This window comes from Panthera tigris, chromosome A3, assembly GCF_018350195.1.
Source record: "Panthera tigris isolate Pti1 chromosome A3, P.tigris_Pti1_mat1.1, whole genome shotgun sequence".
NCBI lineage: Eukaryota > Metazoa > Chordata > Mammalia > Carnivora > Felidae > Panthera > Panthera tigris.
Genome location: NC_056662.1, coordinates 44,999,788 through 45,021,379, shown reverse-complemented (window position 1 = coordinate 45,021,379; position 21,592 = coordinate 44,999,788). Strand labels below are relative to the sequence as shown.

Genomic DNA, 21,592 nt, shown 5'->3' with positions numbered 1-21,592 from the left:
CCTCTTGATTAGCCCCTTTCTGGCCACCGCTTCAGAGGCTTCCCTGCCCTTTCTGTCCTCACTCTCTACCTGGCACTGACGTAAGGACAGCTCCCCTTACTCTGTGCACCTGTCTCTGCTGGAATGTGGGCCTGCTGAGGGTAGGGGCAGCCCCTGTCCTGTTTCCCAGTTGTGTGCCCATCACCAAGCACTGGTGGGCACTCAGCGCATATTTCTTGCACGGATAAGCATTTGAGTGAATGTGGACTTGCTTTCTGAAAATGGCAGAGTCCCTTGAAATCAAGTGTACTGAGCAGAGTAGGATGCTGAATAGAAATCATGCACACAGGCCTGTGTATATATGTAGTGTGTTCACCATTCTCTAGTTCAGCCCGTTTTGTCATTCTTAGTGTGAGGTAATTCTAGCAAAAGTATCTTTGTAGGAAGACATATTTTCTCCTGGAGCAATATTCCCCCACCCCATGGATGGCATTTGTATCCACAGCTTTTCACACCTTTCTGGAAATTTTGAGCTCTCATATTTTGGTCTGTTTCTGGAACTAAGGCCTTAAAAATAGCACTGCCTCTTTTCTGCTTTTTCTGTGTCTGAATCAGATGGACCTATCATTGTTATCTCTAACTGTATTTTTTATATCTGCCTTTGGTTTTGTTTTTAATGTTTATTTATTTTTAAGAGAGAGAGAGAAAGAGAGAGAGAGAGAGAGAATGCAAGCGGGGAGGGGCAGAGACAGAGAGAGAAAGAGGGACACACAGAATCTGAAGCAGCTCTAGGCTCTCAGCTGTCAGCACAGAGCCTGATGCAAGGCTTGAATTCATGAACCATGAAATCATGACCTGAGCTTAAGTCAGACACTTAAGCAACTGAGCCACCCAGGTGCCCCACTGCCATTGGTTTAAAGAAGCTCATTCTGTCCTTACAATAGGTGAGAAAAGATCCCTTTGATTAGTACTATATTCCATTCTCACCAGATTGCCTATTTATATTATGAGATATTTTACACATACTAGAAAATGGCTAACATTTACATAAGTTCTAAAGAATAATAAAACATGCCTCTGTACTGGTCCCCCATGTGTACTGACCAATATATTTGACCTTTCCCTATGCAGCCTCTTCCCCCACCCCAGATATAATCTGGGTGATAGTTTCACTGCATATGTGTGTATTCCTAAAGCAGTATGTTTTACTTTGCCTGTTTTTTAAATTTATGTAGAGGGTCACCTGGGTGGCTCAGTTGGTTAAGCTTCTGACTCTTGATCTCAGCTCAGGTCGTGATCTCACAGTTTGTGAGTTTGAGCCCTACGTCGGGCTCTGTGCTGGTGGCACAGGACCTGCTTGGGATTCTGTCTCTCCTTCTCTCTGCCCCCCCACTTCTGTTTTCATTCTCTCTCTCTCAAAATAAATAAATAAACTTTAAAAAAAATAAATAAAAATATGGCATGAGAACAGACACTCAGATCATTGGAACAGAATAGAGAACCCAGAAATGGACCCACAAATGTATGGCTAACTAATCTTTGACAAAGCAGGAAAGAATATCCAATGGAATAAAGGCAGTCTCTTCAGCAAGTGGTGCTGGGAAAACTGGACAGGAACATGCAGAAGAATGAACCTGGACCACTTTCTTATATCATACACAAAAATAAACTCGAAATGGATGAAAGACATCAATGGAAGACAGGAAGCCATCAAAATCCTTGAGGAGAAAGCAGGCAAAAATCTCTTTGATCTTGGCCGCAGCAACTTCTTACTCAACACATCTCCAAAGGCAAGGGAAACAACTGCAAAAATGAACTACTGGGACCTCATCAAAATAAAAAGCTTCTGCACAGCAAAGGAAACAATCAGCAAAACTAAAAGGCAACCGATGGAATGGGAGAAGATATTCACAAATGACATATCAGATAAAGGGTTAGTATCAAAATCTATAAAGAACTTCTCAAACTCAACACCCAAAAAACAAATAATCCAGAGAAGAAATGGGCAAAAGACATGAATAGACATTTCTCCAAAGAAGACATTCACATGGCCAACTGACACATGAGAAAATGGTCAACATCACTCATCATCAGGGAAATACAAATCAAAACCACAATGAAATACCACCTCACACCTGTCAGAATGGCTAACATTAACAACTCGGGCAACAACAGATGTTGGTGAGGATGTGGAGAAAGAGGATCTCCTTTGCATTGTTGGTGGGAATGCAAGCTGGCACAACCACTCTGGAAAACAGTATGGAGGTTCCTCAAAAAACTAAAAATAGAACTACCCTATGACCCAGCGATTGCACTACTAGGCATTTATCCAAAGGATACAGGTATGCTGTTTCGAAGGGACACATGCACCCCCATGTTTACAGCAACACTATCAACAATAGCCAAGGTATGGAAAGAGCCCAAATGTCCATCAATAGATTAATGGATAAAGAAGATGTGATATGTGTGTGTGTGTGTGTATGTATATGTATACATACATATATGTATATGTATATTATATGTATTATATGTATATGTATATGTATATTATACATATATGTATATGTATATTACTCAGCAATCAAAAAGAATGAAATCTTGTGATTTGCAACTACGTGGATGGAACTGGAGGGTATTATGCTAAGTGAAATTAGTCAGAGAAAGACAAATATCATATGACTTCACTCATATGAGGACTTTAAGAGACAAAACAGATGAACATAAGGGAAGGGAAACAAAAACAATATAAAAACAGGGAGGGGGACAAAACAAAAGAGACTTGTAAATATGGAGAACGAACTGAGAGTTGCTGGACGGGTTGTGGAAGGGAGGATGGGCTAAATGGGTAAGGTGCATTAAGGAATCTACTGAAATCATTATTGCACTATATGCTAACTAATTTGGATGTAAATTTAAAAAAAATAAAAAATAAAACAAGTTAAAATAAAAAAATAAAATTAAAAATAAATAAATAAATAAATATAAATGTATGTAGATAGACTTGCACTGTACATGTTCTTCAGTGAGTTACTTTTCCATTAACATTGTTTTTTAAGTTTCATCCATACTAATCCACACACCTGTGGTTTATTTTCACTGCTGTATAATATTCTACTATGTGACTACATCTATCAGTAGAACTTAAAAATAGTTTCTCTCTCTTTTTTGACTTTGCCACTGTCTATAGAATATTATAAACATTGTTACATGTGGGATTGCTGGCCCACAAGTCTGCACATCTGCTGTTTCTTGGATAATGTGAAATTGCCTTCCTGAGAAGTTAAGCCAATTATCTCCTACCAGTAGGCTCTGAGAATTCCTCTGCCTATCCTCTCTGACATTTGGCATTATTAGATTTTTTTGTTTTGCCAGTCTGGTATATATAAAATGGTATCTCATTGTGGCTGTAATAATCCCTGATTATTAGTGATGTTAAGCACCTTAATATCCATTCGTAGTTTATGTTCTGGAAATGCTTGTGTATTTTGCCCATTTTAACTTTTTTTTTAATTTTCTTAATGCTTATTTATTTTTGAGAGAGACAGAAACAGAATGAGAGTGGGTTCGGGGCAGAGAGAGAGGGAGACACAGAATCCAAAACAGGCTCCAGGCTCTGAGCTGTCAGCACAGAGCCCGACGCAGGGCTAGAACTCACAAATTGCAAGATCATAACCTGAGCTAAGTCATATTCTTAACCGACTGAGACACCCAGGTGTCCATTTTTTCTAATAGATTTGATTAGATTTGATTCTTTTACTGATTTCTGGGAGTTCTTTACATGTTCTGGACATTTACCCTTTGTCAGTTGTGTGTGTTGTAGATGACTTCTCCCACTTTGTACCTTGTCACTTTTTATGGTATTGTGGTAAGTAGTAGTTTTTAATTTGAATACGCCCAGATGTACCAGGCTTCCCCCTTATGGTTCATGTTTTTGTTTCTTATTTAATGAATCACTCCAAATCCCAAGGTCATAAAGAATTTGCCCTATACTTTTCTTCTGGAAGTTTTGTATCACTTATTTTTTTTATCTATGCAGATTTTTACTTCAAACTGAAAACTCCCTAATCTCTCCTTATAAGCTGCCTTTGCTTGAAATATATCTAGCAGTGTCATAACCCAGAGCAATGGGCACAAATCCTAGGCATTCAATAAATATTGCATAAAGCACCTATAAGCTAGGTAGTATGAGTGATGTAAGGATGAACCTGACCCATACAGTATAATACGGTATACTCATAAGGAGTATAATGGGCTAAGTCGTGGGTGCCAGAAAGATATGCCTAATCCCAGAACCTGTGAATGTTAACTTATTCCAAGACGGGTCTTTACAACTCAGTGAAGGATCTTGACATGAGAAGATCATCCTGGATTATCCAGGTGAGTCCTAAATCTAATAACAAGTGTCTTTATAAGAGACACATGAAGAGGAGGAGGCAGTATAGCCAAGGAGGCAGGGATGGGAGTGATCAGTCACATAGAGCCTCTGCAGGAAGTAAGGCCCTGCTGACACCTTGACTTTGAACTTCTGGCCTCCGAGAAGTGTGAGAGAACAAACTTCTGTTGTTTTAAGCCTGCCCCCCGCCCCCTGCCCCCTGCCAACCAGTTTGTGGTCATTTACAGCAGCCACAGGAAACAAATGCAAGGATATTTAAGATGAGATGGTCCTCCATGGTAACTACGTAACTACAGTCAGGGCTTCTCTTTATTCTACTGTCACACCCTCAAGGGATGGATGGAGCAAGCAATGGTGGCAAACTTTGCAAGTGCCACGACTTCTCAGAGGCACATGGGGTTGGCCGGAGCCTCCCAGGCAGTGCTGAAACTTGGCTTCCCTCCCCTCATAGACCACTGCCATGGGGAATGGAGTCTACAGAGTCACAAGTGCGACCAGCTCTGGGTGGGCTTGTGTCATCGATGAGGGGCTGCATGAGTTAAGGAAAACCAGGGATAGGTAGGAAAACTGCTGCAGGACACACAGATATGACATCAGAAGGCTCCTCCAAGGCTGCTTTGTCAGGCTGGGCCTAGTGGCCAGTCCTGGGAAATTTAGGGAAGGTCTTTCCTTAAAAGAAAAAAAAATAGGGGCACCTGGGTGGCTCAGTTGGTTAAGTATCCGACTTTGACTCAGGTCATGATCTCATAGTTTGTGAGTTTGAGCCCCACATCTGGCTCTGCTGACAGCTCAGAGCCTGGAGCCTGCTTCGGATTCTGTGTCTCCCTCTGTCTCCCCCCCGCCACCCCCCCCCGGTCATGCTCTGTCTCTCTCAAAAAAATAAATAAAATTTTAAAAAAATTTAAGGAATAAATAAATAAAGCAGAGAAAAGGGTGAAAATCCTAAACAGCAGTCAGCAAACACATAGCATGATTAAGTAAAAAGAAATGAAAATGAAGTAATTGTTATTTTTCTGAATTTATAAAGTCAGCATAGTCTGTGGGTGTCGATGCAGCTTAAGCCTATGGACTCAGGTTGATTTTCACACCCATATAGATTTAAGTCAGTAGTTTAGCTCCCAACCTTGCATGAAACCCCAAACTTAATCCTGTGTACTATAGAAATCAAGCTGAAAGCAGTAAAAGTTAGAAGACCTCGGTTCTGGTCTCAACTGTACCACTGAGTAACTGTGACTCTGGAAAATCACTTGAACGCTTCACATTTCCACTTGCTGATCAGTAATGTGGAAGCCATGACACTCACCCCAGCTCACGAGGGTCTAGCATAAAGGAGGCTTGCTTGTCCTAGAGACACAGAGGTTCCTCCAGCTTATCCACTATGTTCTTTCTGGGAGATGAACCCCTAAGCCCATATTAAGTGGGGGGAAGGAGCGGGCAGTCCACATCTCGCATGTTTCTATTGTGCTCTGGAACCTGGGTCGCGTTGAGGCTTCAATATGTGATTCCATCTGGTCCTCTGGACAGCCCCAAGAGCAGATGTCAGTGTCCTCGCTTTACACATCAGGCAACCGAGGCTGGGGCTATTGAAACAGCTTGTCCTGGGTCCCCCCATGGTAGCAGGGAGAAAGCTGGAACTCAAACCTAAGCCCCTCTTGTCTCCAAAAGGCAAGCACCTTCCTGTCAGACAGCTGCTGCCATTTCTAAACATAAAAACAAATAATCAGAATAAAGTTGGGGAGTTGGACTTGTATTCTCAGGCTTTTGTAACCCAGTTGAATTTGTCTTGAGGGTCTCAGAAAGTTCTCCTGGAAGTTTTTGATAAAATAAAAGTGGCAAATACATATTTATTCAAGTAGAGGGATATCAGTAATTGATAAAATTCTTACATCAAAACATAGACACAGCGGGTCACTGAAAAAACTCAAAATATCTAGGAACCAAGATGGATTGCTAGGTAGTAATTTAAATGTTCTCCGAATTGAGTAATCAAAAGGAAAATTCTCTCTTTAAAAAAATACTTGTGTGTGGTTTTTAATGAGATAGTAATTTAGAACAGAATTGAAGTTTTACATTTGTTAGTGGACTTTTTGAGAGAACAACAGAGCAATGGCTTGTATTAAAACAGGTATTGGATTTGTGACCAGGTGTCTCTTTAGCCGCCTGCTTTCAGCCAGAGGCACTGACCATCCACTGCCTGGCATTATTACAGCATTCGGTTCATATCTTAACATGTCTTACACAGGAGAGGAACCTTAGAATAGCGTTTCGATGTCTAAATTATAAATGCCTTTTTTTTTTTATTTATGTAGAAAACAACCAGCATTGAAGCCCTAAAGATATTAGATAAGAAAATGTCAGGGGTGCCTGGGTGGCTCAGTTGGTTAAGTGACCAACTTCAGCTCAGGTCATGATCTCACAGTCTGTGAGTTCAAGTCCTGCATCAGTGAGTTCAAGTCCTCTGCACTGATGGCTCAGAGCCTAGAGCCTGCCTCAGATCCTGTCTCTCTCTCTCTCTCTCTCTCTCTCTCTCTCTCTCTCTCTGCCCCTCCCCCACTAGCACCCTGTAACTCTCAAAAATAAACAAACATTAATTGCACGGGTCCACTTATATGCAAATTAAAAAAAAGAAAAAGAAAAGAAAATGTCAGGTGATGCTGCTTCTAATTGCCCTTGTTAGTAGTTCTAATAAATTCAGTTAAATCCCAGAGCTACATACATTCTTTAAAGCTACTAAAAGAAATGATTTTTGGCACCCTGAGCTCCTTTGCTGTTTCTAAACAGTGCCAGGATTGGGGTGGTGTTTGTTTTCTTTTTGTCATGGTGTTTACATGCCCTGGCGTGGGCCTTGAGTGAAAATGCATTTGGTGATCTCCTGGTCTCCCTGCAGTCCCTAATGGATGTTTGTCTAGATGACAACACCCAGTTTAGCGCTGTTAACGCTCCAATGACAGCATAGGACCAGCCTGGGAGTGGGGGAGTGTGTGCTACGTGTGACAAGGGCGTGAATGCGAGATTGGGAATCTTCTGTGAGGTAAACACTTCCTCCTCTGGTATCCAGTTCTGGAAGCACCTTTTTGTGCTGTCTCCCACAGTGCCTTCTTTGAGGAGTCAGACCGTAAATGTTCAAGTCAGAGAATCTCAAAACTTGATTATCGCCCCCGGTAACTCAAGTGCTGGACTTGCTCTTAGGAGCCCAGATTTCTCAGCCTTGACAGGGACAAGCTTACCAACTGGATAGTGTCATTCAGGGAGAGGATGACGAGCTGCTGTCTGAGGTCAATTTCTGTGGTATTATACATGACATCTCTTTGTAGGGTTGACTGCGAGCTTGATTAACATCGCAGCCACTCTTACAGATATGTGGCTTCCATAGCACATTTAGCAAAATGCATCCACTCTTCTGTTTTGTTCACCATTGTCCCAAGCACTGTATGTGGATGTGTTGGACGCAGTGGGGCCTTTCAGGAAACAGCAGGACCATTCTAGGCAGAGCATGACAGGTCTTTAGAGGGCCGCGCCTGCTCTAACCCGGGCCCTCAAGCAGACTGCGGTCTGAAAGGGGGAGCCATGAATTGCGTGTTGACAGCGGGCCACGGCTGTCCTAAGGCTCAGGTGGTTGTCAGCCATAAGTTTAGCTCAGCTCTTTGAGTAATTTGTCACGCCTCGCTCGGCCCCTGCTGGGCCAGCACGTGCCAGCTTAGTGTCAGAGTGCCTGTTCGCCAGACGGCCACTCAGGCCTAACGTCCTGCTGTTCCCTGGACCAGCGGCTTGCTGGGGCCGTGCACGGAGGGCCGAGCTGTGCGACAGCCAAGTGCTGTGCAGAATAAGCGTGTTCATAATGAGACGTGAATGGCATTAGTGGGTCCCTCTAGAATTGGGCCTGAGAGGATGCCTCTCACTGTGGAAGTTTGGCAGCCTGTTCATCAGGGCAAGTCACTGGGAGTTCAGCCTGCATTCGAGAAGCCGGTTCAGACTCCCACCACCCAGGCCTTAGGCTGCCGTGACTGTCTGCATAAAACACTGTAAATTCATCAGAGGGGCCACTTTTGAATTCTTTTTTAAAGTTACATAGAGCAAGCGTAAAGAGAAATTCTGGAACAGAGCTGCCCCATAGCTCTCGCCACGACAAAGGACGTGTTTCACATCCATGCAATCCAGCACAGTGACCCCAGCTGCATGTGGCTGCTGGGTGCTTGAAATACAGCTAGTGGGACAGAGGAACTGAATTTCTATTTTTTTATTTTAATTAATTTAAATTTAAATTTAGATAGCCACATGCGGCTCATGGCTACCGCAGTAGACAGCACAGCCCCAAGATGCCTCTGGTCTCCTGGTGTAAAAATCTTCCTCTGAATATAATTAAAGGGGGCAGAAGAGGAAGGGCCTGCATTGGGAAATCCATATGCATACTTTGACAAAAGAAAATAGAAAAACATTTTCCAATCTTAAAACACATGCTTACTGAAAGCTAATTGGAAAAGCATAATTGTCACCAACTTTTATTTTTAAAGAGGCTGTTTTGGAAAGATAGTTTTAAAATACGGTGAGAAATGCTAGAATTACTTTTGCTCTTCCAGAGCAGCAAATAATGAACTGATTGATGGTGATCCACATTCCCTGTGTTCCTGGAGAATTAGCATGATTTTCAAAACGACTAAAACACATCTTTTAACTTTTGCATTGATAACTAGGAAGGGGAAAATGAGACGTCATGCCGACTTCCCCAACTGTTAATTCATAAAGTCATACGCGCGGTGCCTCCATCCGTTGTCGAATTGTTCTGACGTTATCCTGTTATTGGAAGTGCATGATTCACCTTCCGAGGAAACAGAAGCCATACACAAAAGGGGAAGATTTGCTTTCTGCCCTATGAAAGGCTGCCACACGCAGGGGTCCTATTAAGACAGCTGGAAAGTTGCTTCAGCGTGTTACGCTTGTAAGTTTTATTGGTGACTGGTTTTTGATTACACATTTGAATGCGTGTGTTCCAGACTGCAGTTTTAATTAAAAGGCAATAGTCTTTTCTTTTTTAAATTGCATTGTGCACTCTCTGCTAGAGTCCCCCACTTATTAGTTCCTATTTTCTAATGCTCGTAGCCTGTCCTGGCCTGAGGCACTGGTGCCCCCTTGGAGCATACCTTCCTGGCCTTCCCTCTTCCGTGCAGGGTCTTTTTTTTTTTTTTTTTTTAAGTGTACACCAATTCTTGCTTCAAGTGTCAATTCATTTGATAGGGGCTGAGAAGAACATTCTATCCACTGACCTAGGAAGGGAAGGTCCGACATCGTCACACAGCCGTCAGTGGAAAGAGATGCCGTCACAATCAATGCCTCTGTTTTTGTTTGTTTGGATCAACCTTAATGATTTTTTGCTATGATTCTATAACTATTGATGTTCATATTTTTCAGTAACACTGGTGTTGGATGTAACTGACTGAAGTCTAAGACAAACAGGTCTCAACATCAGAATCTTACCGTTAATTATGACTTCTATTTAATTCCCTGGCAAGAGGTTAACAGACTTGGAAGGTACTTTCTTCCCCCCCACCCCACACACACATAAAAGTTGCATAACCGTATTCAAACCAGAGTGAACCGTGTCATTGTTATATGTGTCGTTCCACATGTGCACTTGTTTCCTTAATCAATGACTGCAGCTACGAAGAGAGAGCTCTGTACCTCGAAGCAATAATTCAGAACCACCGAGAAGTAATGACGTTTGAGGATTTCGCGGCCCAAGTCTTTTCTCCCTCGCCCAGCCCCTCCCTCGGCGGAACGGGTGAGTGTCTGCATTATTCTGCCCTCCCGCGCTTAGGACGCACTCGAGCAGCAGATGTACACCTGTTTTTCACAGATAAATGCTTGCAAATTTAAGAAGAGCATTCTCCCTCTGAATCAACTAATGAATATCAAAAGGAATGATGACATTCATTTTAATTTGTTTTGTATCCGAGCTGTTCACTCAGTGCTTTTCTTCAGCTATCCTGTTAACCCCCGAATCTAGCAAGGTTAATGAACTTTTTCTCAGTAATGTGCTCCGGTTCATTCAGGAGTGTAGGTTTCTTGCTGAGCTGGGAATATGTTGTTTAAAAGCGATGCCCGAATCAGTGCTTACTTATCAAAAAAGTGTTCCTCACAGTCGAAGCCGTTGCTACTAATGCTAAATGGGGATTATGCTGCCGAGATACTCGGGTCAGGGATTAATGCAGGAGAGATGGAAGGACAGTGTCCCCTGGTCCATCATTACAGCAGAGCTGCGTGCACCCTTTCTCTCTGGAGTGGCCTGTGTCACACGGACAGGCTGCCAACCAGCGCAGCACCTGGCGTGGAACCTGTTTAGAAACTGGCTTTCAATCATTTTCATTTATTATGCCAATGGAATATTTCAGAAATTTCCATGAATGTCCTTGTTTTTAGGTTTTACTCTTTTTGTATTTCCAATTCAAAAAAAAAAAAAAAAAGGGTACTACCCCTTAAACTGATTATATGATTACTGTGGGTTTTTTTTTTTTCCCAAAGAATAGAATTACTTGTGAATTTCTGCATGTAATTACAGATTAATTGCTTTTCAGAGAGTAAATGGGATATTTAGTCAATGCATGTTGAAATTCTCAATGAGGGGCTTCCTTCTTCTTCCACCGGTGTAGACACAACTGTTAGCATGCTTAATAGATTTCTAACCTGTGTCAATTGTCTCTGAACACCGCCTTACTTCTGCGATTCTGACTTGTTACTAAATATCTTACACACAAAGTGAAAAAAAATTAAATTCAGTGAAATAAATCACTTACAAATAAAATCAGCCATGCATCATTGTTTAACATCGCTGGCTTCAATCCTTGCCTCTCCGAGCTTTGTTGGGAGATAAGAAGGAGAGGCTTGCACTTTGCACAGGGAGCCAGGAGCAGCAGGCAGAAGGCCGGGGAGATAAGCAAGCTGGCCGAGGTGCTGGAGCCGGGCGATTTACATAATCACGCCTCTGCTTCCTGGTGAGGCGTCAAGAAACACAGGGATGGCCTCTATTGATCTTTGTTGAACTGGAATACTAAACAACATGAGAAAGCTTATAACTTAAAGCTTTGATTAATGTTTCCTACATTAAAAAAAAAAAAGTAGAACAGCTGTGAATTGAATTCTTTTATACCCTCTGCCAACATTCTATCTAAAACCAAAAAAAAAAAAAAAATCAGTTTCAAGGGAAATGGAGATTTCACACCACTCTGGCTAGAGGTTGAAAATCATTTCTAGTGTGTAGGTGAAAGAACATGAAGGATCTGTAGCAAAGCAAATTTTTTAAAGATCGCATTCAGCTCTTTTTCATCCTCATGAGGTCCTGGGACTTAGTTTTTCTGTGCAGGGTTTTGTGAGTTGTTGGGTTTTTTTTGTTTGTTTGTTTTTAACTCTTAAGAAAGGTTTTTGTTTCTTATAATTAGAAGAAATGAAATAATAACTAGGTATTGACATTCCTTAACTCTTACATTCTTAAGGCTCTAGATTAAGATGTTCCTGAAACAAATATTGATGAGCTTTGTTTTCCATGCATACTTTAGCATCTATGTAAATTAGTTTGATCTTTTCCAAAGTCCATAATTATTTAAATCCATCCGAATGAGCTAGTGTGTAGGTAATATCTTAAGTGAGTCTCCAGAAGTGATTTGGGTTTTTCAGGACCTGGTATTTGGAGGCAATGGCTAGCAGGCTTCTTCGAGAGCATCACGTTGCCAAGGTCACTTAGCAGATAAGGGTCTGACAGCTCATGAGTGGGCCCTGGGACCCATACAAAAGGAACATGAAACCAAACATGGGCTATCAAGACAAATGCTGTTTCTTCCTCCTTTCAAATTGTTCGCATCCACATTACATTTCATAATGTTTAGGGTTTAGAGCATTCCGTGTTGAATGATAAAAATTTTTGTACACATATCACACCAGTCCATGAATGCAATTTTAAGTCTGGGCGGCATGTTCTCTGTCACCACTTTGCATATCTGCCCACACCAAAGATGAGGAAGGAACTGGAAAGGAACTTGATGTGAACTGAAATCTGGAGGCAGTGCAGTGAGGGCGGAGCATTTCCAGACCATAAATAGGCACATTTTCAAAAGCACATCCTCCGCTCTTCACATAGCAGTTTTGCTTTTGAGGAATCCCTATCCCAGCCTATTACCACTTTTACAGATGAAAACATTTTTCATTTATTCGGTGTCTCCTATTTTCTCGGGACAAGTACAGTCAAACCCACATGAGCCAGCTAGCTTAAACTAAGAAACAGAGGTGAACTCTTCTCTTCCAAGCCGCAAGCCAACTGGAAAAATTGACCCTGAGCCGCTTAAGCCCCCACAGTGCACTTAGGACCCAATCAGACCTTCTCGGCCAGCAGTGCCATCAAAGCAGGGCCTTGGGCTCCTGCTCACATGCATATGCACAATCTGAGGAATTAGGGGCTCCCAGGTTTTCTTTGTATCCTCCATGCAAGGGGCTTTGTTGTTAATGCGGAGGCAGAGTAACCTGAACCCTGTATTCCTTCCACACTGTGTTTGTAGCAGCAAGCAGCTCCCATTTCTAGAGGGAAGGCCTGTGATATCAGCCTTGGAGTCCTATGCATAAGTAGGAAGTGTGCTCAGTGGGAGTGGCTTGTGCCCAAAGACGCTGCTGTTGGAAAATGCCTTCTCTTCAGACTCCCCCTGCCCCAGTGCTGTTCCTTGTCACCGGAGGCAGCCAGAGAGGGGCACACCAGCCAAGTAAATGTGTTTCTCTTCATGATGCACTGTCAACCACTGATGAGGATGTAGGGTCTTTAATTGTTAGCTGATAGGTGGGTGCTCTGCTTCTTAAAAAGAGGTTTAAAAAAGAAACTATTTTCCAAGTCAGAAAATGTTATTTTAAAACACCACCTACCACATACATATTCTGTCTACTACTTGTACTCATAATACCTAGTACATAATAAGTATATGAGCTGCCTTTTTTTTTAGCCCTGTAGTTTATGTTCCTTTTGATTCCTTCCTTATTGACCAGCAATTTCTGAAAGGTAGCCAGTGTTAAAATATTTGCTGCAGTTAACACACACACACACACACACACACACACACACACACGTGTGTGTGTGTTTACATACATATATGTTTTATGCAGGTATACGTACTCATTTAACACATACACACATTGGGGTGAGGGACTTGGCTTGTGTTTTCATGCATGTTCCTAAGGAAGGGGGGGGGGGCTGCAGAGAGGCCTTCAAAGGGTTAACTGGAATGGGCACCCTCGACTGCTGGGCGGGGCTGATGTAATCACTGCAGCTCACAGCCAAGTGCATCTGTTCACCATGAGGTCATTCTTCTGCATGCTAATGATTTGGAAAATCAAGTCTAATGTTTGACATTATCGGAAAGGATATAAATAGTATAAATCTTTACCTTTTGGAAGCTGGTCTTATACACAAGAAGAGAAAAAAGAAACTTTAGCTTGGACCTGAGATTTTGTTTTTTCCAAGAACTGTTTTAAAGGTTGTGTCTAGATCTTAAAACCTTGGAGGAATCCACTTGTGTCTGTTGATAAATGAATCCCCAAATCACTATTACAGTCACAGCTAGCAATTTGGTAGTGGAGGACTACAGGTATGTCTGATTTAATATCTGATTTTAAGAATTTCCAAGTGCCTTGGTTGGAACCTGATAAAGGCTGAGTTTTTCGAAGAATGTCCCAAAACCAAGTTAAATGAGTTGTTCTCAGTATACACAAATCAACAGTGTTTGCTGAAGATGCCAACACTGTTTTTGGTTCCTTTCTACCTTAATATTCCTGTAGGAAACCAGCAGAGGGAGCACAAATCTTTGTTTATTTGTGAGCCCTACATAAACACATTTGATTCCTCCAAGATGTGGTCAGACATACTTTCACCTTTATGATAGGCTAGGTGGTAAAGGTTCCAGTTTAGAGCAAGTGGGAGGAAACTCCTCATGCGGCTCCACCCGATTCTGTCATTCTTGATGTAGGTCATATTTGGAGCTTAACCCAGATTAGTCTGAGTCGGTCTTAGGAGGTTGCCACCACCATGCCTATTCACAAAACCGTAAGCTTTCAGCGGTCACGCTCAGGAAGTGCACATGTGCCCTCTTGGAGAGGATTATTGTGCTCACCTACCTAATATAAAAGACTTTTGTAATTTTCTTCTACAACAAAATCAAATTAAGTTCATAGAACCTATCAGAAGACTCTGCCTGGTGTCACTGGATCATTCCGGTGACCCTCATAAGACTGCAGGTGTATTGGTCCCAAAGTGAAGCTGGCAAGTGGATGCTACACAAACTACTTTTGTAACTCATCAGCCTTTACCTAGAGGAGTTCACCGGCTGGACCCCCGAACCATACACAGTGGCTACATGTGCCAGGATGTTGCAGGCTTGCCATTCTGCACACAGATCCCCCACATGACCAGTTTCCTGGCAGTTAGCAATCAGGCTGATCCCCAGAAACTGCACAAGGGAGACTCTAACTGTAACCCCCCAAAAGATGACAGATTTTGCCCATTCACTGAGGGTGGTCATGTTACCAATTCACTCAGCCTCTCTCTCTCTCCCTCTCTCTCTCTCTCTCCCACCCTCCTCCCCCACACTCCTCTCTCCTCTCCTTCCTCCATTCCTCCCTCCATGTTAAAGTGTTCTTCATAAGGTTTCTATTGATAACATTTCTTATGTGTTCACCTTCCTATTAAATTTGCTGAAACCAGCAAAGAACACTGGAGAACATGGAACTAGAAGAAGCTTCAGGGGATATGAAGCCTAACTGCTTCACATCAATTTTGAGTAAGCTGAAGACCAAGCTATAAAGGGACAACCAAAAGGCCATGGGCAATTTGGCAGTGGGGTCCTCACCCCTCATTCCACACTTTCTTTTCTTCCCAAAGTGGAGTCCAGTTTTAGTGACATCATCCAAGACTCAGATGGTTATCACCATCCCCTACTTGGTAAGCTGTCACCAAATGCTGGCTGTCAGTTATATTGGTCACAGAGTTCCTAACCAGCCAGTTATAAGAGTTTGTCAGTCTACAAACTCCTCCTCCCTGAGGAGGAGAGAAGCAAATACTATCTTAATGTTTTTCAAACAGAGTCTGTTCAGGAAAGCTGTACCTTCCTCATTGCTCTTCAGAAAGTCTTCAGGAGACAAGAATGAAATTTAGGGAAGTGGTAGTGCTGGAAACATAAGCCACAGAAACTCAGGTTATGGTTGTTCTAATGACAGTCAATCACTTCACTGGCCAGCACACCCACATAATTGTGACAGTGTATAAGGCGGCCTCGTAGTTGTGGCTGCAGAATCCTTTAAGGAGCCCTCTCACTCCTGCTTCTAACCAACCACATCAAACAGAGGAGGGAACTGAAGCCCAGAATATACTCTGACTTCATGGAGTGAGCAAACATGCATTAGAGGCTCCCACATGCCCTGGATAAGTCAGGTCCCAAGGGTTCAGGCAGGCCATCCCAACACTTGGAGGGGCCTCTGACATTCTGGGGCTAGGAGGAACACAGCCAGGACCCAGGCCCAGAGCCTATGTACCCACACGCTGCTGCTGAAGCCTAGAATAAAGGCAGATGGCAGTGCCCATCAGCAAACCTTTGACCTTTCATACCCCATTCATTGCCAGGGTTAATGGATCTTCCTCCATCAGTACTTAACACAGCCCAGGCTTGCCTTCTTTTGCTCTTTCTTGCATACAGTCACCCTAATCATTTCAACTCCACTGTTTTCCTGTCCTCCTGGCTCAACACAGGCCAGAGCCTTCCACTGACACCAGCCTCCCCAGCTTCCTTGGAGGCTCTTTGCAGGGAGGATGGATTCCCTTGAGTGGGCTAGTGTCTTCTGCGTTCCAGTGTGTGGCCACAGCCATGTTACCTGTGGTTCTACAGCTTAGTCTGATTCTGTAAAATGGGTCTAATAAGAAACCTCCTTAAGTGTATTCATAAGGATTCAGCAAGTTAATATGTGTAAAGAGATGAGCACAGTGCCTGGCACTTAGAGAACCCTCAGCAGGTGTTTACTGGGCTATCATGCTCACCCACCCTGTCTGTCCATGTTTTTCCTCACTCCATCTTATGCAAACCTCTTCTTCTTCCAGCCCATCTTCCTTTTGTCATCCTCTTGGAACATGCACCTCCCGATTCTTCCTTTCTCATCCTGGAATATACTACTGCCTACCCATTTACCTGTCTGCTGGAAGGGGAGTGCAAGCCAGGGACCGCAGTTGTGGAAATGTTATCCTGGCGCCCTCCGTGGGGATAGTCCCATAAATGAAAGCCATGGCTGCTGGCTTTTTATTAATGTTAGTTAAAGATCTAGAAGAAAGCTCAGAACTCCAATAAAATCATCCAGAATTTTCCCTTAAAGACAAGTTCTGTTAGGTCATTGTCTATTCAAGAACTCAGGCCACCCCCACTCAGCAACCTCAGCACGTTTGGCTGTAGCCAACCAGGTGCTGCCGCATGGCCTACAAAGAGCTAATTGCCCCACACAGAGTTTCTATCCCAGCAGTCCCACCCAGAGCCAGCCCGAATCTTCCTTTACACATAACCAGCTCAATTCTGACCCCTTTCATATGACATATTTTTTAAAACTTAAAATGTATTCATCTTGCAAAGATGATGAAGATTGGGTTTCCTTAAACCACCCATAATGCCATCACCCACACCCAGTAATGCTGGCCCCAGCTTGTGATTCACCTGCGAATCCCTGTGTATCCTTATGCTATATCCCTCCTCTAGAGATGTGCATATGTTGGTCTGGGGTGTGGCCTGAGCATGAGAATTTTCTTTTAAAAACTCCTGAGGGCAGAGCACCTGGGTGGCTCAGTAAGCTGAGCTTCCATCTTCAGCTCAGGTCATGATCTCCAGGTTCGTGAGTTCGAGCCCCATGTCAGGCTCAGTGCTAACAGCTCAGAACCTGGAGCCTGCTTCAGATTCTGTGTCTCCCTCTCTCTCTGCCCCTGGCCCCTTGCACTCTGTCTCTCTCAAAAATAAATAAACATTTGAAAAAAAACTCCTGAGGGCATTTTATTATGCAGGCAGGACTGAGAACCACTGTCAAGGCATCTTTGTAATGCTTGGATCCTCATTTTAATGTGCCATTTAACTTGTCATTACTTCTATCTTGGTTTTTCTTAGCCTATGTAAGTCATGTGTGTGTGTGCACACGTATTCTATCTATAATGGGCAGTAAATTCTTTAGAGAATGACACATGTAATTTCTTTCTTAAAACATATGCAACAGGAATAAAATAGAAATGTGGACAGAATAATTCAGGCTGTTGCTTGAAGTGGCATAGGTGTCTTGAGGCCACAGACGTGTGTTGGGCCTGAGACAGACGCAGGGCAGACTCCTGTGATTGTTCAGCTGTCCCCTCTCTCCCTGGTCTCCTAGTGAAAGTGGACCAGTGATAAGCAATATGACCAAAACCTGGTGTGAAAAAGGCAGGGGAAGCCACAAGTCCTGGGTACTCCACAGACCAGATAATGTGGTTTGAATAACTGATATGTGATTTGGCATCCTTTCCTAAATGGTATTGTAGATTTTAAAGAGAATTCTTGATAGCCCTGTTTAGCACCAGATTTTGCTTCATGCTTATTCATCTCTTTTTCCTCTTAAAATGCTTTTGTTGTCCTCAGTGTCAGCTCCAGGAGGGGAAAGAAAGAGATGAGACAAACATTTGTTCCATTTGGTCCAGTAGACCACAATGGTGCTACCTGTCAAATGTTGCCATCTCCAAATTCACCCTGCCCCTCCCCCCAGGGCTGTGCTAGGCATCTTAAGGGAACACAAAGATTCTGGAAGCTTCATTTTCCATGTCTTTCCTACCCTTCTGGAGCTTGCAGTCTTGTTAGGGAAGAGCAGATATTCAGGAACCACTAAAAAAATGGCTACTTATGAATAAGCCCAGATTAGTTGCTTCTGAACTATAATCACATATCAAAAAGATACAGTGGGGGGGGGGGGGGCGGGGGAGAAAGAGATACAGTGAGCCAAAGTGTGGGTCTGTTGGGTTGAGATTTTCCTGAAGTGGGCTGTGCCATCTACCTTGTGAGCCTGGAAGAGAATGGAAACTTACCTAACATGTATTAGATACACTACTAAGTCCCTCACCAGTCATTTAAGAAATTTTTTTTCATGTTTATTTTTGAGGGGGTGGGGAGAGAGAGGGCGTGTGAGTGCACACATGCACACGAGTGGGGGACAGACAGAGAGAGGGAGACAGAGAATCAGAAGCAGGCTCTGTGCTGACAGCAGAGAGCCCGACACAGGGCTCAAACCCACCAACCTGTGAGATCATGACCTGCACCAAAATCAGATGCTTAATTAACCTACTGAGCCACCCAGGCACCTCTCCCACCAGTCAATTTTTAACTTTCCCACGTTGGCTAAAAATTGAGATGTATGACAACTGGAAGGCCATGGACAAGAAGAATAAAATAGGGGACAGTCAACATGGGAAGAACACAGAGGAAGAAATGACTCCTTCCAGAGCCAGCGTGGGGAACCACCGCCCCGACCGTGAGGCTGGTGCTGAGGTTAGGGGATGTTCACAGATTCCCAGAAAAAGAAGGGACCCAAGAGTATTCATTCTAAAGTATTGCCATCACATCTAAATTGTTCCTTTGGAAGAACTTGAAGATGCTGGTTTTTCTGTGAGCTGTCTTGACTTTAGTTCTGATTTTGCAGCCTTCACAGGGTTTTAAATGCAAGTGGCATCTTCCTCCCTGCCTAACTGTTAATTACAGTTCCCATGACACTTTTGCAGTTGCCAAGAGATGGCCGGCAGGTACCAAGAATTTTTCTCAGAGGCAATTTTCGGAAATGACTCTTAATTAAAGCTCATGTGAAGTAACATTGAGGATTTGTTTCGGAAGAACCTGGAGCTTCTGACACCCCATGTTCACATTGGGATGTGAACTGCAACTGTGACCGTAGTGTTCTCCTGGTTCTAGAGGGTGGAGCATGTGCAAACCACAGCCATTAAGGTGGGCTCCTGAAGACTCCATGACCTTGCTTAAGTTTCTAGCAACAACCAAGCCAAAGCAGAGGCTGAATGGAAGCTCTCTTACTAGCATTTAAGTCTGCTGACAGAAAATAGAATATTACATTGTCTCCTTTTCCAGAAGTATATATGCTGATAACCAGGAGGTAAACCTCTACATAGCATAATAAAGAGAAAAGCTGGTTCCTTTTCTCTAGTTAACCTACAAAGGCCCTCAAAAGGCTGGGGTGGGGGGGGGGGAAGGGAATCCCTAAAAAAAAAAGGGAAACATGCCAGTCAACTTTGTAAAAAACAAAAAAACAAACAAAACTACCCCACCATAATGTATTTACAGCATTCACTGGCCAAAATTCATTTCTCAGCACAGAGGAAAACCTAATAGCATCTCTGTAGAGTGTACAGAGAGAAAGAACAGGCAAAACCCTATTTTTTGACCACTTCAGGAATATGAGACAATGAAATCCCAGATGCATAGAGGACACATTCTACCTGCCTGTGTCCCCACACCAGACCCCTCCCACCTCCCCCTGCAGTGCTGAGCCCTTACCTGTAGTGGGGTCCTCGGCCTACTTGGTCACCCAGCCTATCTCTTCTATCAAGCAGGGTCGACTGATCTTGAGATTGCCCGAAGGTGAGGACAGCTGCTGTGGGTCTTCCAGGACTCAGGTGGCAGGGTCCTGCTCCCCCCGCCCTGATCCCAGGCAAAACCAAGGAGTGCAGGTTCCCTTGCTATTGCTGCTGAAGTATGTTTGGGCAGACCCTGCAGCTGGTTCGTGTCCCAGAGCCTGTGCGTGGTAGTCAGGGAAACCCTGTTCCCTAGCTCTGTCCCCAGGGCTCAGGGAAGCAGCTAGAGGAACAGCCTGACTGTTACAGCAGAGCCCTCTGTAACACCTGGGAGAGCGGCTTTCCAAGTCCAGGCCCTCCTGACCAGGGGATGTGAACCAACCCAAGAACATCAGGGCGAGAGTCCCAGAGGGAAGGGACGACCACAGAAGAAGCCAGAAACGAGACTCCGCAGGCCGCTAGGCTGCCTCTGTTCTTTATTCCAATTCCCCAAAACTGGTGACTCTGCTAGAGGCCATATTTATATATTAAAGCTCAGTCCAGCTTGGGCCCTGGGGACAGACCTTTGGTACAGCCCAAGTGGATGGGAACTGTGGCCTTACTTCTAAGATCATCACATAAGCCCCCTGAGGGTCAGGGCTTCACGCATTCCTTCCACGAATATTTACTGTGCACTAGTATGGAAGGTACAGAAATGGGCAGAACAGCAACCACACCCTCCATGAGGCCCATCTTTTAGTTTTTTTAACGTTTACTTATTTTGAGGGGGTGGGGGGCAGAGACAGAGAGAGCAGGTGCTGTGCTGGCCGCCAGCGCAGAGCCCAGTACAGGGCTTCAACTCACAAACCATGAGATCATGACCTGAACTGAAACCAAGAGTCAGACGCTTAACCGACTGACCACCAAGGCGTCCCTGAAGTTTATCTTTTAGATGGGTGAGAAAGATGCTGGCCTCTCAGAAGCTGAGGGGTGCCAAGAAAAAAAAAAAAGCAGGGAAGGAGGACCAGGAGTGCAACTGAGAAGCATCACTGGGGTGATAGCCTCTTCAACATGGGATGTGGGAAAGTCCTCACTAAGAAAACATTTGAGGAGAGGCTTGAAGGAGGTAAGGGAGCAAGCCATTTAGAGTCTGGGGGAAGAGCACTCCAGGCAGAGGAAACAGCAAGTGCAAAGGCCCTGAGGCAGGCATTTCCTGGTATGTTTGAGGAACAGTGAAGGGCCCATCATGGTTAGAGCAAAGCAAGCAAGGAGGTGAGGAGGAGGAGGAAGATCAAAACAGCCTCACAGACCTAGGGAAAGACTTTGGCTGTTACACTAGTGAGCAGGGCAGCTCCTGGAGGGTGTTATGCAGTGGGGTGACACGATACAATTCTTGATTAAAAAGATCACTGACTTCTATGGGGAGGATATTCTAGGGGAGGGGCAGCAGGGATAGTTAGATAATAGTTAGATAATATTTCATTCCCTACATATTCCCACCACCTGCCACACAGCAGGCATAGAAGACATGTTGACTAATGAATAAATGTTGCACTAATCGAAGAGATGCTCCCCCTGAACATTCTCCATGGGACCGCTAGAGGGGCCTACCTCTCCCCTCCCCCTAGTGACTCCCATATCCCTAGTGCCACAGA

The 21,592-nt window shown here is 43.8% G+C and overlaps 1 protein-coding gene across 5 annotated transcripts in view; it reads left to right on the top strand.

Annotated features, from left to right (window-relative positions):
• RALGAPA2 (Ral GTPase activating protein catalytic subunit alpha 2) overlaps window positions 1-21,592 on the top strand; it is a 322,541-nt gene that overhangs the window by 289,894 nt on the left and 11,055 nt on the right. For all 5 annotated transcript variants that reach the window (XM_042980989.1, XM_042980987.1, XM_042980988.1 and 2 more), the window contains one exon: window positions 10,027-10,148. In XM_042980989.1, coding sequence (XP_042836923.1) covers window positions 10,027-10,148 — 122 coding nt within the window. The remainder of the gene's footprint in view (window positions 1-10,026; window positions 10,149-21,592) is intronic.